The sequence below is a fragment of the Ruditapes philippinarum genome, unplaced genomic scaffold (genome assembly GCF_026571515.1).
Source record: "Ruditapes philippinarum isolate M1 unplaced genomic scaffold, ASM2657151v2 ctg124_1_1_1_1, whole genome shotgun sequence".
NCBI lineage: Eukaryota > Metazoa > Mollusca > Bivalvia > Venerida > Veneridae > Ruditapes > Ruditapes philippinarum.
In genome coordinates, this window is record NW_026866080.1 from 453,008 (window position 1) to 473,529 (window position 20,522).

General features: G+C 31.6%; 1 protein-coding gene across 1 annotated transcript in view; it reads right to left on the bottom strand.

Annotated features, from left to right (window-relative positions):
- Positions 1–20,522, bottom strand: part of LOC132731255 (myosin-I heavy chain-like) — a 138,261-nt gene that overhangs the window by 24,901 nt on the left and 92,838 nt on the right. The window contains 8 exon segments of the mRNA XM_060717414.1: positions 359–429; positions 569–727; positions 1,445–1,576; positions 2,154–2,378; positions 3,115–3,231; positions 5,635–6,468; positions 15,070–15,081; positions 19,939–20,161. Coding sequence (XP_060573397.1) covers positions 359–429; positions 569–727; positions 1,445–1,576; positions 2,154–2,378; positions 3,115–3,231; positions 5,635–6,468; positions 15,070–15,081; positions 19,939–20,161 — 1,773 coding nt within the window.

Below are 20,522 nucleotides of genomic sequence, written 5' to 3' on the forward strand. Positions count from 1 at the left end.
GCAATCAATGTCAATGTGAAACATTATTGCAGTGCCCACAATTTCCAATAAAACCAAAAAAAACCTATTAACGTCAAGTTGAAATAAAACCAAATGACTGCCATGCCCCCAATGGAGGCCTTGACCCTGGTGACCCTGACCTTGAACCTTGTGACCTCTAAGTGGGTCTGGTAGGTACATGCACCTGTGATGGTTGAAGGGTATTTGTGGAAGAACTTCTGTGTTATGGTTAGAGTTCAAGTTTTGTTAGGGACAAACAAACAGACAGACAGACGAACAGACTGACATACCAAAAGTAAATTATTTAGAACTTTAGACTGGTCATAAACCACTCGGCTTCATAACTTTCAATACTTACATTTCCCAATGAGCAAGCACATCTGCTACATATTCATACGCTCTGATGTACCGCTCATATTCTGATGTCACCTGAAAAATAAATTTAGTGACTATTCAAACAAAACTCAAAACATTCATTCAAAAATGCTATGGATAAAATATTGATGCCTCTGTAAACTTTTTACATCACTATGAATTATTATTTGACTGGTAAATTGCTTTTTCGTACCTCATAAATGGACCATCCCTCTACTGACTGCAGCCCAATCTTTTTGGCGACCTTACTGAGCACGTCCTGGGTTGTATCACATGGCATTATACTGACCGCCTTGGTCTTCCCGTCCATGAAATGAACCTTGCAGATCAGTGGACTCAGATTCCTCATACTCTGTAAAACAGACAATAATACAGAACATAAACTAACTGAATTAGTTATACATGTACTGTATGACTATTTTATCTATACCCTAAACAAAATGCATTAAAAAGTGTCTGTGAAAGACCACCTGAACAACTACCACTTTGCTGAAAAAAAAAACAACTGACTTTTAAACTTTTTACTTCATACAACGAAATCAACAATTTTTTCAAGAATTATTTTACTTTCTCTTTTAAGCGAACTTATCATGTTTTGACAGCCTCCAAACCATTGCTGTAAATATCTGCACCATCACCAAGGACTTGAAACTGTACTGTTCTAAATTCAAAACAGTACAAGTTCATTAATTGAACATAGCACTGTAATAATTTGAACAAGTCTTAAAACTAAAATACAGTAGCATATTTATAACCCAAGGAAATGTGTGGCAGCATGGCCATGTGTTAACATGTCTGACTAGAAATCTAAGGATTGCTGGCCATGTGTTCACATGTCTGACTAGAAATCTAAGGATTGCTGGCCATGTGTTAACATGTCTGACTAGAAATCTAAGGATTGCTGGCCATGTGTTAAAACCAAGACAAGGGCAAGCCATTTCTTCCTTGAGCAAGAAACTCAGTTAGTTCCAGGAACAGATTCAAAATTGTTTCAGTAAGCTTATAGCTTCCAACACAATAAAACTGTAATAAATTTATATAAACTAAAACAAAAGCAGTTAGAATTTACCATAATTTCAGCAAAGGAAGGCGGATATTTCCTGGCCATGGCACGAGGTACTGTAACCTGTTTGACAACTTGATGAGCATATTTACCAATCACTGAATGAGATCTGTGACGCTTTGCATAGGATACCAAATACTGGAAAAATATATAACAAATACACATTAAATATACCAAATAATGAATAGATATACCAAATACTGGAAAAATATATACCAAATACACATAAAATATACCAAATACTCATAAAATATACCAAGTACTGAAAAAGTATACCAAATTAAGAAAATATGTATCAAATACTACAAAAATATACCAGATACTGAAAAAATACACTAAAAAATTTAATGCTGAATAAGATATTCCAAATACTGAAAATACATATATACCAAATACTGAAAAAATATACACCAAATACTGTGAATTTATACCAAATGCTGAAAAAATTAATTAAATACCAGAAACTATGTCAATATTTCAATAGTTAGATGTACAATAGAAAACAATCATTATTGCCTTAAATCTCACCTGGTTTGAAACAATCAGTATTGCCTAGACTAAGCCTTAACTTTAAACAATCAGTATCACCTAAAAGCTCATTTCATTTAACTTTAAACAATCAGTATCATACAGAAGCTCATTTAAGTTTTAACAATCAGTATCACACATAGGAGCTCACATAATATTATACAATCAATATCGCCCAGAGGCTTACCTTGTGTAAGTTTTTGCTGGGAGCAAATGAAGCAGTACAAAGACACATAAACAGCCATCCGAGAATAAGGCAGCTGTCATCTGGTGGGTCGTTCGTCTGTCTGATCAGCTGACATATTATTTCATCCCGAAGTTCGATCCTCTCAATGCCGTGCCGTATCACTGTTTGTATCACAGCTGATGCCGAGTCATCCTTCATGTCATCTTTGATACATTTTGTAAGATCCTGCCAAAAAATTTGAAAATTTTAAAGGTAAAATACCTATCTTTTAAATTATGCGAAATAATTCTATGGTCATGTATAATTTAAAATCAGTTGGTCAAATGGACTTTTAAAGCATCAATAACATATTATGAAGAAAAATTCTTTTTTAAACCAAACAAATAATCTATGACGAAAGCAGTGACCTTGTGGTTAAGGTGTCTGCCTCTCTACCTAGGGATCATGGGTTCAATCCCATAATCATATTTCCTCATATGACTCAAAAGTGAATATTATAAGATACAAACTTATTTTGCAATCAAGCTAAAATAAATACATTGTATGTTTAAAACATAATTTATCAGTTATTATGATAAGTCTAATATGAAAATTTATTTGTCTGATTTTTATGCCAATTTTGATTCAGTGCAAAGCATATTGACGATATACCGATATCGGATGATTAATATGGGTGATACACCGATATATTGATAAATACTCCTAATTTCTTGTATATAATATTTTTTCATACTTAAATGATTTGAGTAAAAAAATGTTCTGTTCATGCAATTTTAACACATTTTTGAAAATAACTTGGCCGTCAGTCTACCTTACCGGTTACAAGCTAGTGGTTACCAATTTCTCACAAGTGACAAAGTTTAACTATCTATTTAATAAGCAGACAAAGAGGAGATATTTAGAATGTTCCTATCCTAATGATGGATGCATCCCTTTATACCATCAAAATACAAAGCCTTACCTTAAATATGGAGCAAGCCAGGAATACGTTTTCTGTATCATGTATCTTAACATGTGATGTTGCAATCAGCCCTGATTTACAGAACTTTAACATTTGTTCCTTACTTAGGAAGTCTCGCTGTAAAAAATAGAACAATTAATAATAAAAAATTATTCATTATAAACATTTAAACTCTAAATCTGATATTGGCAACTGAATTTGCTCATATAACCAGTGCAGACCACGATCCGCTGGCATGTTTTTGCTGTGTTATCATGGTCAGCACTCTTTGCTATTCAGTCAATAAATATTTTCAAATATTCCCTTAAAATGAAGAATGGTTTTGTCCAGATTAAAAGGTGGTCAAGTCCATTTAAGATATTTAGTGAGGTAAGTGTTATGGCAATTTGAAGAAAGCTTAAGCAGTAATAATAATTTTATGCCACCAGCAACAATCCACTTTTGTGCAGGCTGACCAGACTCTATACTGAACAAGAGCTGTCAGTAGGACAGCAACGCTCGACTATTCTTAGTGCTTGATAGTAAAAAAAATGCTTGATACAGTTACCTCCTCCTGTTTACAGGTTGGGGTCATGATGGTGAACAAGTGTGCAAAGTTTCAAAGCCATATGTCAATGGACTTTGAAAATATTTGAACTATTACAAAAACTTTAACGTAAATTCTAAGTCGAAAAAGGGGCATAATTCTGTCAAAATGCTTGAAAGAGTTACCTCCTCCTGTCTACAGGTTGGGGTCATGATGGTGAACAAGTGTGCAAAGTTTCAAAGCCATATGTCAATGGACTTTGAAAATATTTGAACTATTACAAAAACTTTAACATAAATTCTAAGTCGAAAAAGGGGCATAATTCTGTCAAAATGCTTGATAGAGTTACCTCTTCCTGTTTACAGGTTGGGGTCATGATGTTGAACAAGTGTGCAAAGTTTCAAAGCCATATGTCAATGGACTTGGAAAATATTTGAACTATTACAAAAACTTTAACGTAAATTCTAAGTCGAAAAAGGGGCATAATTCTGTCAAAATGCTTGATAGAGTTACCTCCTCCTGTTTACAGGTTGGGGTCATGATGGTGAACAAGTGTGCAAAGTTTCAAAGCCATATGTCAATGGATCTTGAAAATATTTGAACTATTACAAAAACTTTAACATAAATTCTAAGTCGAAAAAGGGGCATAATTCTGTCAAAATGCTTGATAGAGTTACCTCCTCCTGTTTACAGGTTGGGGTCATGATGTTGAACAAGTGTGCAAAGTTTCAAAGCCATATGTCAATGGACTTGGAAAATATTTGAACTATTACAAAAACTTTAACGTAAATTCTAAGTCGAAAAAGGGGCATAATTCTGTCAAAATGCTTGATAGAGTTACCTCCTCCTGTTTACAGGTTGGGGTCATGATGGTGAACAAGTGTGCAAAGTTTCAAAGCCATATGTCAATGGATTTTGAAAATATTTGAACTATTACAAAAACTTTAACATAAGTGGTTACGCCGACGCTCGGGTGACTGCAATAGCTCTACTTATTCTTATCGAATAGTCGAGCTAAAAAGTATAATATAACACTAGAAAAAGATGATACCTGTAAAGTGTAAAAATCTATTTTTGGTATTGGTGACCTTGACCTTAACCCAAATAACCCTAACTAAACCTGAGGGAAGAGGACCTCCCTAGACATGTGCATATTAAACATTAAAGACATCAATTTAAAAATAAATGCTGTTTGAGCAAAAATGTAAAAAAAAAAAAAAATTACACCAGTGACCTTGACCTTTGAAGATATTTAATTTTAGCATTTTCATACCGACATACCTTAATACTCATTATGGACTGTTCCAAATTAATTTAAACAGGGCAAGTCCAATATACAGTTTTAGCAGGCTAAAAGCTAATATCACAGATACTAAATAAACAGCGGCATTCTGCAATGAATTTTTAATGATGATTCATCAATTTTTTTCCCCACAAGAAAGGAAATTAATTTCTGAATGAGAAGATGTGCTGGCACATTCTGTTCACACCATTTAACAACAGAGTTTATAAATCAGGAGGATCTTAGGGGGAAAAAAATCTTGACTTTATGTTGAAATAGATTGAGAGTTACGTTTCAAATATTGTGTAAAACATGTTTCCAACTACCTGTTCATATTTACTGGTACTTTCCTATTACAAAACATTAATTTTCATACAGTTTTTGGACTAGATCTCTTCACCATTTCATAATCATGCTTTAAAATTTTAAAAAAACTTTACAAAAGTATACAATTGTGTTTTTAAATATAAATATCTTTTTTCTACAAAGTACATGAATAACAGTAAAATTAATATAGAACTGTTTGGACCATAAATTTTCATTCAATACTATTTTGATCATTAAATCAAACTTCATGTTTTTTGTACAAGTGTATCAATGATATAGCCTTAATTTTATTTAACCAAGTCATTTCATTCTGAACAAATTATAGTTTTTACCAACTATGTATTTCAAATAATAGGAAAGCACAATTTCTAAAATTTTCACTTACTTCTTGTGAGTTCCTCTTTTTCAGACTCTTCATCAAGGTACCGCTAACATCTTTCGGATGTTCATTGAAATATTTCTCTGCATAGTCCAGCATGTCGTATACCTCTCCAAAATCGGTACCTCCATCTGATACAGGACTCATCGGGGTAGGCGGAGTCATTGGAGTTCTTCCGTTTGGAATCAAGCCCTCCCCTTTTGATGAATCATCCGGTCCTTCTAGAAGGTTATGTAATTTTTTCTCCATTTTTGGCGACAGTGCTTCTACATTGGAAGGTCCTTGAACTTGAAGTTTATTTTGATTTATATTATCGGGCACGTCTATCGTGAGGCTTTGTTTCTTGCTGAGTTTTTCTTTTTCGTGTTGACTCATCTCTACACCAGGGGGCAAAGGCGGAGCTGGTATAGTGGGTGGTGGTGGAAGAACCGGAGGTTTTGGGGCATAGTCAAACTCTATATTTTCTATTTCATTAATGGCATTCTGGATTTCTTGATATTCCAAGGAGCTTAATGAGCTACCTCTCTGAGACTGTCTGTTAGTCAAGTGGCTATCTCTCCTTGTTGGTGGAGTAGGAGGTAATGGCCGCCCGCTGTTTGGATTGGCTACCGGTGGGACAGGAGGCGGAGCTGGAACACCAGGAGGTAACGGTGGTGGAGGGGGTGGAATGAAGGCCGGTGGAACTGTTTCTACCTCACCACTTGGAGGTGGAGGCAAGGTTTCAAGTTCTGAGTCAGCAAGGTTCTCTGTACTAGCTGAGATCTCCGGGGGCGGTGGTAAATTATCAATACTGCCTTCTCGCCTCTCTTGCTCAGTTTGAGCCTCAAGATCTTGTAGCTCCTGTAAATATAAATACACATATTTGTCTTCAAAAATATGAATATTTTATCTTATTGTACAATATGAAGTAATGTCTTTCTTTATAACAACTACTAACATAATTGAGGTTCAAGGTCATATTGACAAGATAACAATCTTATGTCAAGACAATGACTTCAACTTATGATATGAAACACTTCAAATCACTACACTACGTAGCACAATGATATGAGATATGATCATAAAAATAAAAATCACTTTCAGGAAACTAAAGTTTTCTTTTGTTAACCTTAAGTTTACTTTCCCCATACAGTCAGATTGAATAATCTAAAAGTCATTCTGTTATTTTACTTTCATAAAATACCGTCTTAATTTTTAGAAAAAAAATTAGCCAACATGTACAAATGTAAACTCTCATAATGTTACACCAATTTCCCCGCAAACTAATTGGTAATTTTCTTCTCAAAAAACGCAATGCAAGAATATTAAGAAAAGAATTAAGGGTTTAGTTTGGTTATGCAACTATGCCAAAATACGTCAAGCAAGAATTTCAAAACATGCCATTTAGTCGCATAAGTAGACAAACTATTTACCAGCTACTGTATATTAATGACTCATTAACAAACTGGCTGGTTTGTATAGAAGATTCATGCATATAACATGAGACTGCTCCAGACTAAATATGATGAATTTAAATATATCAGATAAACAAGGGAGACAATTTTTCAATAAGTTTACATCATCAAATTTATAGAACATGTTTACTGATTTATAACTCTCAATAAAATAAACTTATTACAACCTGAATTCGTTCAGCTACAGAATTATCCTCCATTTTATAATTATATTTACAGTTACAAATCACGACTACAAATTTAAATTACCTCTCCTTGTTTTCTAAAATTTTATTTAAGTAAGAAGATATTAAATTTTTTATTAATTTTCCTCAATATGCATACCATTTTCTATATATTTTTTCAAAATTGATAAAACTATATTATTTTCCTAAAGAGGCACACCAAAATTTTTTTTTGGCCAAACTTATAAAACTATATTAAGTTTATGAAATACACACAATCATTGTTCAATGTGGCACTTGGTAAGTTTTAGGCAAAATTCCACTAAATTTAATTTACCATTTTTATTTTTTTTCTACTCCTTTAATTATTTAGAACTTTTTTATATTTTCATAACAAATTGTCATAAATCTAGAGTCCTGTTGCTCCCATTTATTTGGATCATCAGAATGAAAGCTTGATGTGATGTGAACTTCAAAAGGTCTTATTAATAGTGTTGACATTTTGTTTGCGGCATGACACCCCAGTGATGTACAGGGCAGACTAAGGTCATATATGCCATTCAAGTAAATATATGTACCTTTGGGGATTGTGCTTTTATGGAATCGGAGAATGTCTTGGTAATTAAGTGGCTTTTACTCCCAAGTTCAGAATATCTTACTGTGAATATTTATCACGCTTTGGAATGTCGGTCTTAATGTTGTCAATTTTCAATGATGGTCAAAAGTTGAAGAGGTGTTATAAAGTCTGTACAAGATAAGATTTTACTGGAATTCCAATACATATCATTTTCATCATACAAACTTTTTGTTCAAGTGACTAGCTGATCAACAAGTGTTATGCGGAACTCGGCAAATGTGGGTTTTTCCAAGCTCATTCCCCGGAATGTTACAGGAAAATCAAAACGTAAAAATTAAATTGGTTACTTTTACTTACGACAGTCTTCATCATTGAACTTAACTACGAGTAAATAGACCTGTATCTTATTTTTATTCATTTAATTCATTAAATCATATCCGATGTATAATTTAACGCCTTCATGCAAAACAGTTGTAACTTATACGACTTAAAATGGAAGTACCAACTGTTTTGGACCAATTAAGACCTACCATATACAATTATGTCTCTAAACAGCAGAAATATCTCTTAATTTTCTGAAAAAACAACTCCATTTTGCTTTACAAGATAAGAAAACCGTTTTCTTTTAACACCAGCTCATAAATCCCCATTAAGATATGGTAATATTTTTCCCTTAAATTTTCGGTTCTATACTTACATTGCCAAGGAAGAAGAAAGACATGCTCCTGGGAGCTTAGCTTAATCTAATAGTGCCGCGTCATTTTCCCAGGGACACGAGCCAACTTGTTGGCTATAATTTGTGTCACAAACAATCAGTATCATCACGGGCAACGTTTTCTCCTAAATTCGATACTCATTTTCCGAGACATTTGTAAGTTTTTGTCTAGGAAACGATATAGGTGCAAAAATGTATTGATATTAACATATGAATATAAGCTCAGTAAATTAAAAGAAAAACTGTTATTAGAAATGATTAAAAAAAGGTTTTGCTTGGTCATAATGAATGATGTTTGTTTAAACTTGCATATTCGTACCTTATAGTTTTCAGCAAAATTAATGTTTATATTTTAAATTAAAGAGTATGTTAAAAAATTTAAAATGTTAGCTTTCAATTCAATTACAAAAATTACATCTTTCTTTCATGGTCATTGCCCCGCTTTTTTATCAAGAAGGCCTTACTGAATGAATGATGGTGGATAACTGCTTTGTACTATTAAATGATCACCAAAGGACATACTTAACCACCCCCCCCCCCACCCTGCCTCCCTGCTAGTGCAAAATATATTACCATCTTATCCATGCACTGTCTATTAATTATTGGTAAGTTTGTTTTTCTCATTTTTTTATAATGCTGATTTTATCACATTTTGAATCTTGGTGCTCGATCCACCTAAATGACTCTCCGCAATTACCAATTTCACCACCAATTTCACCACAAGTGACCATTTACTTAATCCCATCAGCTCTTATGATATAGTGAACGACTAACTTAAACACAGCTTTTCTTATTGGGTACAATCCAAATTTAAAGCAAGTACAGTCAGGACTCATTACAACGACACTCTTGGTTCCCAAAGGATATGTCAGTATATCGAATTTGTCAGTATAATGAATTTCATCATTCATCATGAAATAATATGCTTACTCACTGGTATCTGAACATTATGTATTTAGATCTATAATTTTCATCTTATGAAAAAGAGTTTGTGTTTATTTGTTCACTTCATTACACACATTACATATCATACACATAATATAACTACATCATTAAAATAATAACAACTTAAATAGTTAAAGATTTTTATGAAAATGATAAAACTAAAATAATAAAAGCATATACAAATGAATGATAGGACTTTTAAAAGTTAAACCTTTAAAAATTGGTTGCACACTGTTTGTTGTCATAAGTTGGCAGGAGTAACAAAATTCAGCTGACAACAACACGTTGGTATTGAAATAAGGTGTAACAATCAACTGACCAAGCTACAATACCTGTTTTAACACCTTGCGGCTTTACTTTTATACGTGCGCTTGACTGACCAAGTGTCAGTTTAACGGGTACTGATTGTATAGAAAATAACATGTTTGGTTTCCAATTTTATTGTGTCGGAGTCGGAATACGAATTTTCCGTTATAAAGGATTATAATAACGTTGAAAAAATTTGGTTCCCACCAATTCACTGTCGTTACTTGAATTTGTCAGTATAATGGATTCCGATGTATTGAGTCCTGACTGTACTAAGAACAATGAACTTGTTGAGGTTATTTGTTATAATTATAAGATAAGTAATATTGGTATTATTTTTCGACTTTTACTCCCACAGTTACAATGTTTCAATTTAGAATCTATTTTTATCATAAATATACAGTATGTGAGAATAAACAAGATGCCAGATTTGAGATTAAAAGATTTCTTAAAGACAATACAAACTTATATAGAGACAAAATAAACTTATATCACTAAGTATAGAGACATAATATCATCTTCAACAGAATTTAAGAGGGAAAAAAAGTTTGAGTCATAATCTTCTTCTTATGCATAACTTTTACAATTATATCAAAATTTATTAATTTTTGTTAATTAAAGTTCTTAAAATTACGCCAGTTGTAAAATTTTCATTTATTTTAACAAAAGGAATAAATAAATTATTATTTTCAGAGAAATGGACTGATTTTAACGATGTTACAAATTGTCAAGAATGTAATTCTATTATATGACTGTAACAGTACAATTCTGAAACTCAACCTATTGCTTAAATCACTTTAAAACATCACTGACACTAATGTAAAAGTGCAGTTACCGCAGTTCAAATAAGTATCCGATCTTATTTTGTTGTTTATTTGTAAGTAGAAAATGATGCATTTTACGTTATATAAACTTTATTTTTTCCTATGCTTTCACAGTACAAAGAAGGGGGAAATTTCTACTAAATTATATATTTTTCCGAGACATGAGACATTTTCGAGTAAAAACGCTTGATTTATATAGATATAAAGTCAAGTTAATAAAGTATTTCACATCAAAGATATGTAAGGGATCATTATATTATAGGAAGTTTCTACTACAGACAAAAATGACAAGCAAAATAGAACTTTACGACAACATTTCCTCGGAAAATTGATTGTAACATGAAAATTTGGATTTTCAAAGGCATGTGTATATCATAATAATTGGTGATTTTAGTTAATAATATAGAACTTGTAGCTCTAGTAAAAGATTGATAATTTCAAGAGAGAAGAGATTGAACAAAGGGCTAATTTTTTAATAAATGAAACAAATTGTATCAAAACATTTATTATTCACTTTCTGAGTATTTTTTTCTGTTGATTTTTGCTTATATCTTGGTCACTGGACCCCTTAAACCTTTATAAATTAGCTAGTGAACTGTTATTTAAGGGGTCGTGTAATTTTTACAGCAGTTGCCTAAATTCCAGAGGCAACCCCATGTTCTGTTACAGGTCCAGTGTAGAGCAACCAAAACATGAGACCTTGGCTTTCCTGGTCTCCTCTAAAAGATCATTAGAGTTGTTAGTGGTGGAGCAGAGGATCATACATTAAACTCCTGAATTACAAGTACAACCTGTTCATTTACTGGACCAAAGATCAGCTGCCATGGTAACAGATTATATGAGTCAAGCCTTACATTGCTTTATTTCTTTAACAGGACTTGATTAACATACATTTTCAGAACTGTTCAATAACAAATTTCAAGATGAAAATTAGCAAGCCAACATTAACAGTATATAAAGCCTGGTAAAACGCCATTTTTACCATAATTATGGTGACTTACTTTACATGAAGATGTTTCATCTCATACAAAAATTTTCTGACCAAGCTAATACTACTAGTGAAGAAAATGACCTTGGTTAACCAACCCAGACATCTTAAATATGATTGAAACAATCAACAAAAACGTATCATATTCCTAGACACATTCTCCATTGTTCACTATTATTCTAAATCATATTGTTAATAGAAATGAAGAAAAACACACACTAAAACAACAGATTATGAATAGGGCTTGTTTCCTTTTTTTAGCAAGAGTTTTTACAACATATCAGTCTTGTTCAAGCTGTTTTAATAAGCATCTGGCTTTTTATTTAAAACAGAATTATATAATGATGGCTTTGAACTTGCTGACTTTAAATCTTGTAACATTCTAAGCAAAAATTAAAGAGGAAAGTCCAGCAGTGTATACATTTTTTTAGGTCCCAATTTAATATTTAATCTGATTTAATTGTATTGTTTCTGTGTAATAATGAAATGAAACTCGGTGTGTTTTATTGGGTCAATATTATGGCGACTAGTTCTGTAGCTTTATTGGTGTAGGAAGACCTCAGGTGTTCCTTGGCAATTGAGCAGTCGACACCTGAGTGGAACCACCAATCTTAACCTTATGTATGAGCTTCATTCTGTATAATTGAGCATTTGGCATGATAAATGGATAAACACTTTTACATTGATTGACTTTAAGCATAAAAATCCAAAATTGTGAGGATCAAACAAAAAGCTTGATAACTGTTACTTAAGTCTAAAATTGTAAAATTGGAGTACTGTCATTGGTCAATTTCAAATTTGGATTTTAAAATAAACCACTCATATTGAAGAATTTATGACTGGTTCTTAATGCCTCAAAAATATAAAGAAATCTAGCTTTCAGCAAAGAATTTTGCCTAAATTATTTACAAAACTGCAGGGAAAACATATGTTGGTTTGTAAGAATTTAGTAAGCTCTGACTGCCTGCCAAAGAGCTATAATCATACTCTCCATGTTTATCTTGACAAACTGTACAGTGTACCTGAAGATAACATCCAGCCTGGCAATACAGGTATCATATTTACATAAACAATAACCAGCTTCTGTTCATACAAAATATGTGGTCAAAACTTATGTTAAGAAAAATCATCGTAAGACAAATGTATAAACACAGAGAAATTTTGAGAGCTGCATCTGTTTAAATATGTGAATAATCTTTTTTTTTAATGAATGCTTTAGCTTAATATATTATTATTGTTCAGAAGTTCATTAATATATCAGCTCCAAAATTTCAATTTACATGTTACATTATGTAAATGTAATGCTTTAAGTAATTGTGATGTTAATCAATTATCCAATTATAATTATACAATGATGTTTTTGTAACCTCATTATAAGGAACTGTAATAATACTATGGTAAGGTTATTAAAATGTTGAATTCCATATTAAATAGTTCATTGTAATTCTTTGTCCCAATTGTAATAGTAATTTAATTTACACACTATCATATAGGTAATTGTTATGATTTATTTCATGATTTATTGTAATTTAACTCTATCCTATTATGGTACTGTAAAGTTTTGTCTCATTGGTAATTGTAATGCTTTATGCCATAGGAATAAATGTAATCATTATATAATATTATTATGATTACAATCTCATGGGTAATTGTACTAATACCATCAAAAAAGTTATGACAATATTTTCCCTAATAGTAATAGGAAATTGTAACTTTACCAACATATTGAAACAGTAACTGTAATGATTTATCTTATGGGAAATTGTAATTTTTCCATCATGCTTTAATATTGCTTTCTGCATTAATAATATAAAACAATTAGTATACAATATGACAAATAAATTCTGGACACAAATTGTAAAAGTAATTAATTACTATTTTGCAATACTCAGATAAATGAAAAGCAAAAAATTCAAATTATGTTCTATCAATTACCAATTATATTTCTATTAGAACATTTTTAATTCTGTTACTGGTACATTATATTATGTGACTGACAATCAGTATCAAAATGTTGTATTTATAATTCATACCATTACATTAAATCAATTCTGGACCTTATTTATATGTAAATAATAATGGTCATTATTTACAAGTAATCATGTTAATGAAAAACAAACAAAATGGGAGACTAAAAGAACAATGGAACTGTTTACATGAGCCAATTTATAACAGGAAAAATGAAACATATTTTGAAATATTGATTGGAAAAGGTGGAATGTTTCAAATGAAACTGTCAATTCCTAGGCTTTAGTGACTTTAATTTATTATGAACCAGCATAATATCTTATTCTTAGTGTAAAATTTTACTCTTACTTATGCAAAGTTACGCTTACTTATGCAAATTTACGACAGATTTTACTCTTATGACTTTTCGTAAGATTTTTTTTTTGCGAAATGAGGATCTTGTTATCTGACATGTATGTTTTCAATAGAAATTTGTTACAATAATTGTTTTGTTAAAAAGGTTTGCAGGCCATCTATAATATTACATTTCCTGCTAGTGAAACTTCTGCAAATTAAGAAACATGTGTTTAAGTATAATAACCATAATAAAGTATAATAACCTTAATAAAGTATAATAACTTAATAACATATATGTATAATGGCATTCAATTAAATATTCTTATATCATGTGTGTGGTAATAACAGACATTTCAGAGGCAAATTTAGCAGTTGTGGATAAAGACATTAATTTATTCCAACTAAATTTTAACCGAATTTAACACTTTTATGAAATACAACTCAATAGCATGAGTCTATAAAAAAATATGCATATCGTGCAAACTGCTCAAATTTATAATGCTAATGAAGACTCAAATTTTAGGCTTAGTTGAAATCTAACATACCTGGCTAAATCTTTTGATGTATTTTTAATGAAGACTTATTCTATTTTTATCTATAATATTTGTAAATATGAAAGGGAAAAGTATTGAATTTGTTACAATACACAGACTTTTATTTTTCTTGCTAATATTTCAAAGCATGCACGTTTAAAGGAATAGGTGTAACATCCAAGGAAAATATAACTATTTGAAACTTCTAATGCTATATTATTTATAACTAACAATAATTGTTGTTTAGTACAACTAACATAACAATATTTTCTATATTTTGGCGGGTTAACTACCTATAGGTTAATATTATGCAAGTAAGAATTTTTTTTCCCAATTTTTTTTTTAACCTTTTTTTTAGAGTAATTATATAATTATTAAGTAAATTTAAATTTGATAGTAATCTTACCTTTTCTTACACATAGGTAAGTAAAAAGTTGTGAATGATTAATTATGGGGGTAATATATCAAATTTTCGTTTTTACTTTTTCTAATTTCCTAAAACTGGAGTGGGAAAATAAAGATGTAAACACTAGATTAAGAATCATATAATATTTTTTTTCATGCTGAAAATACATCCTCAAGACCAAAATGGATTAATAAACATGTTTTAGGGTTAGAATATCTTACTCACCTCTTCAGTATCCTACAATAATTAGCAACAAAATCACTAGAATTCAAAGCACACAATAATTCAAAGCACTATAATTCAAAGCACTATAATTCAAATGAAAACAATATATATATATATATTTAGATATATATATATCTATAAAATGATCACTATAATCCAATCACTATAATTGAATCACAAGCAGTTTGTCACAGCTGATCTGAGTGTAAGCACTATGAATAACAAACTGTAAAGCATTAGATCAAAGCCTGTTTATAATCCAATAATTCACAATGCTTGTTGAACTTATTCATTATAGTTTATTTATAATTATATAATTACTAAAATTTCACATAAAATTTCACTTTTTTTACTCGAAATGAACAAATAAATAGAAAAACACTATTTAATTAAGTTCCCAATAAATGTCTAAACTTATAGTGACATATTTAAATGCAATTCCTGCAGGGTTTTTTTTTCTTTGCTATTCCTTTTTTTGACATAAAATTAAATAAAAGATTATTCTATATTTCAGGGCCCTTTTTACTTGAAATGCATTACAAAGCATTCACACAACAACCCTCTATTGGAAAAATATATCTGTTTACTAGCTGTTATATATCCATTTTCCTAGCCAAGTCAAAAGAGATTTTCCCCATGTAAAAACTATTATAGAGAGATAGAGCAGAAAATGCAACAATGAATTTATTAATAAGTACGGCAAAATATTTCGAGCCAATAAATTCGCTGTTTAAGTTGATCCTGAACATGCATTGAGAATATTACATCAAAACGCCTATAAAGATTTATTTGTTCAGTTCCTTTTCTTTTTTTCCATATAACAAAATAAAACAGATTGTATATATTCATCTATCAGAGAGGCATATATAGTACGTTTATACTCCGGACAATATCTACTGAACTATTTCCTGTAGTTGTTGGGTGATACGCACTCCAGCGATAATGCCTAACAATACACGCCTGGATTAACCAATCAGAAAATTTGACAGAAACCTACGGAGTCACTCCTCTAAACAGATGTCAGAATTATACTTAATGGGTTCTCAGTGTAATTATTTAGTCCCCAAAATCAATATAAAAACAATTACAGGAATCATTTCTGTCTTATACTACAATTTTTTATTTCAGGAAAAAGGGGGAAAAAACATCCACCGAACATTGAAAACCTATCAACAATGAAACCACTAGATTATTTTAGAACTCCTGCTTGCCGCAGTATTTACAGCTACTAAAGAGCAGAAATGATTCCAGCTTTTTTTACAGATAATCATGAAAGACCGAAACATTTTCATTTTGTTTTATTTCCATCACAGTAACCAATATTTTTTTTGACCTATTTAAGGTTACTTTTGCCCGTGAAAAAAAAGGGTATTTTTTCCCTACTAAGGAAAATGAAGAATGTCAACATTAAACCCAGACATATGCTACAATTTTTATATGGGCATTATATCTTCATATAAGTAGGCAAAATGAAAACTTAGAAGAATGTAGGGGTCACCCGAATGGTATCCCCCGATCTTTCTTTTTTGTTTTTGAAACATTTCTATTATCATATTCTATGATGGTGCAAAATTTTAATAAGTTTTCATTCCGCCTTATAATTTTAATATGTCAACGTACATAAAAACTGCTGCATAATACACCGTTGCTATTATACTTGAATTTCACGTGTTTCAGATTAAAAGAAAAATTCATTTTTCATAACCTTGTTTCTTTTTTCCTGATTAAAAGGTCACCACTTAAAAGTTTGTTTTTTTTAAAATAAAATAATTGTGATTATCTTTAAATAATGGTGACTTTGTGTCTCACTTTTTTGAATGGAATCAACGATCTTTCAAAAAAAAACAAAAACCATAAGATAGCTATCTGAAAAACCTTCAAACTGTATATGACCCACATTTTCTTCAATAAGTCCCAAGATGTACTCTTACAAAATTTTGCTCTTTCATCACTCAAAGTTCCTGACAGAAAATGACCACTTTATGTAAAGCTGGTCATCTTATAATTTCTCTTAACATGTAATTTTCACTCCCGATATTTACGTTTTGTCTAAGTATACATAGCAATTACAGTCATTACAGCCGAGAGCCAATACTTCCCCCCCAATGCGAACTTGATATCTGCTTCCATCAAAGTCAAATAAATTGGAGTCGGAGCATGGCCGCTGACCCAGAATTGATATAATTTAGGAAACAAGGCTTTTATAAGAACGGGCATGAATATATATAGTAAAGTCACTTGCTACCCCGTCTTCTGTTTTTCTTTCCTTTTTATGACCAGACTACGATATTTGTTGATATGTACACCAGATCCCCTAGAATATATGTCAGACTATAATGAATATAATGTGACTCAAACTTAACCGTTCTATATCCATACAGATCAACAAGGACATAGAATTGTTTTACATCCAGTCCAAAAATAATTTTGAAGCACAAGATGGACTTGATAACTGATAACTGGAAATAAGTGCTAATCCAAAATATTTCTGGGATAGTATGTAAGTAAATTACTTTTGGTGCCATAAATGCAAATGGAAAAAAAACAAAACAACAAAACAAACAGGGAGAGTTCATATTTTCCGGATCATTTTTAAGTTGCCTGTGTATTAAAACAGTCAGATGCAGCTGTCAGCACACAGACACTATTCAGTAGTAAATGCAAAATTAAATAACTGTTGTAATGGAATATGGAAAAGACAATAATCAGTCTCATCAGCTCTGTCAAACAATCAAAACCAGTCTCTAGAAATGTACTTTAATACTTAATATATCTCTCCAATAGATTGATTCCTTTCATAGTGATTGTATTCGGCCAGAAGTGTCCAGTCATAATACCAGCGTTCCTTTCAAGATGATTTAAACTATATACTTCTCAGACAAAGCAAGACAAATCTTTTTCCCTTTGAATTTGGAATAAGGCATTATGGTAACTGTTTTGAATGTTTTTTGAAGGCACCACTGAAATATGTCTCAAAAGTAATAATGACTTTCAGAGATATCTCTGCGTATGATAACAGATTCTTTTAATTAATGTTGTTTTAAATTGTTTGGATCATTATTTAATGCTGATTAATTTCAACATATTTTTTGTAATCTCAGTAATCTTGGCAGTAATGGTTCACCTAACTGATATTTCTGGATAACCAACCAGTAATTACCCATTTCTCTGCAAGTGACCACATGCTTTTTTGAATCTGAGTGGTTAGCGCATTACACTCAATGTCTGAGATAGAATGTCACACAGAAATTTTGTTTCGTCCGAGAAATGAACCAGCAACCTCGGGATTACAAATTTGATGCTCTCTATTTTGAGATAAGCGAATGGACTATGTTGTTTTAACAAGAGCTGTCCGTAAGACAGCGCGCTCGACTTTTTTATTGCTTGCCAATAAAAAAAGTTTTTGCAGTAAAAGGCAATACAAGAATCTCTGTATTTTTAAAGTGAACAATGGCCATAATTCAAATAAAATCTTTGACAGAATTACCTTCTCCTGGACATGTTTGGGAATCATGATTGTAAACAAGTATTCCAACTTTCAAATTAATATCTCAAACAGTTCAGTCAAAAAGTGGACTGGTACTAAAAACTTAACCAAGATTCTAAGTCGATAAAAGGCCTTAATTTTTAAAACAAATCCTTGACAGAGTTACCTTCTCTTGCGTACAGATGGGGGTAATGATGTGAAATAGCATTAAAAGTTTCAAAGCAATATCTCAAAGGTTAAGGCAATAAGTGGATTTTACCCATATTCAATGTATTTTCTAAGTCAAAAAGGGGCATAATTCTGTCAAAAACCTTGACAGAGTTATGTCCTCTTGTCTGTTGATGAAGGTCGTGATGGTAAACAAGTATGGTCAGTTTCAAAGCAATACCTCCAATGGTTTTGAAATAAAGTGAGGTGGTACAAAAAAACTTAACCAAGCTCAATACACTTTCTAAGTCAAAAAAGGGCCATAATTCTGTCAAAAACCTTGACAGAGTTATGTACTCTTGTCTGTAGATGGAGGTTATGATGGTGAACAAGTATGGTAAGTTTCAAAGCCATACTTGTAATACTTCTGAAATAAAGTGGGGTGGTACGAAAAACTTAACCAAGGTGTGACGCCAACGCCGACGCCGACGCCGGGGCGAGTAGGATAGCTCCCCTTTTCATAGAAAAGTCGAGCTAAAAATGACAAAAAAAGTAACTTAAATGCAATTCTGCCTCAGCAACTTTTCAATGTTGCCAGTGAAAAAAATTTAACAAGCAACCACTGATACGACAATAATAACCTGCATTGATGGACAATACAAAATGAAATAAAATCTTTGAGTTAGATCCAGACAAAATGCTGAAAAAAATACAACTAAAAGTTCTTAAAACAGCACATGTAATTAAATCATCTGAAAATTATAGAAGCAATAAAAAGGCAAATTATTGAAGCCAAACTTCTTCACAGCCATGTTGCCATGATTCTGTACAATACCCTTGTGAAAAACAGCATGAAGTCTAAAGGCATGCACATGTATTACAGTCAAACCTGTGTTAATGACAACCTGCATTATGAACATATATAATAATACTGCTCATAAAAGTCTGAAAGGTTTTACTAAATGACCCAATATCCAAGTTTGTTTATTTGTCTGATTTTAACATTGATTTAAACATTTATTTGGTTATATTTTGGCAGTTAAATGGTTCACCTTATTACAACTGGTTTTCCTAGATAACTAACCAGTAATTACCGTGATGAACTACTATTAAGGTCCGATATGATTTCTGAGAACAAAATGTAAAAGTTGGAGACAATTAGGTTGCCATATTTAAAGGTTTGACTGTAATCTCTATAGCACTAAAAATAGTATCGAAAATTCAAAAGCACTTACCATATCTTGAGTTAACAAATCATTGAGTTCATTAAGCTCATCTGTTATCTCATCGAGGGTCTTGTTCCCTTGTTTGCTCCCTCGAGCCTCTGCTCCCTGCTCCTTCTGCAGGAACGAGAAAATCTCGTCAAGATTAAGATTGTTTGGCGAGACGGTCGGCTCATACTGTGTCCACATAGACTCTATCAGATGGGTCAATGAGTTCAACTCGTTCTGAGATTCTCTGTAAATATAAAATTAGACATTTTAGAAGAATGAATGTGAATTGTTTCATTAGCACTTGTAAAAATAGAAGAGTTTTTTTTTCTTTTTTGTAACTGAGACATTTCAATACCAAAATGCTAAAATTAAGCAGTTTAAGAAAAAGCAGCATTTTTGGGAAAACTAATGACTCATCAAATAAAAAAATATATCAGGTCACATTTTTGCCTTTCCATAATATTATTTGGATGTAGAATAAACAGGTTATTACAGGTTATTCAACATTGAAGAGGTCTTAGATACTGGAATATATTTGGACTTGTACACTGCTTGAGAAATCATATTGGACTCCCCTTGCCAGTTGTCCAATATGGTTTCATCAG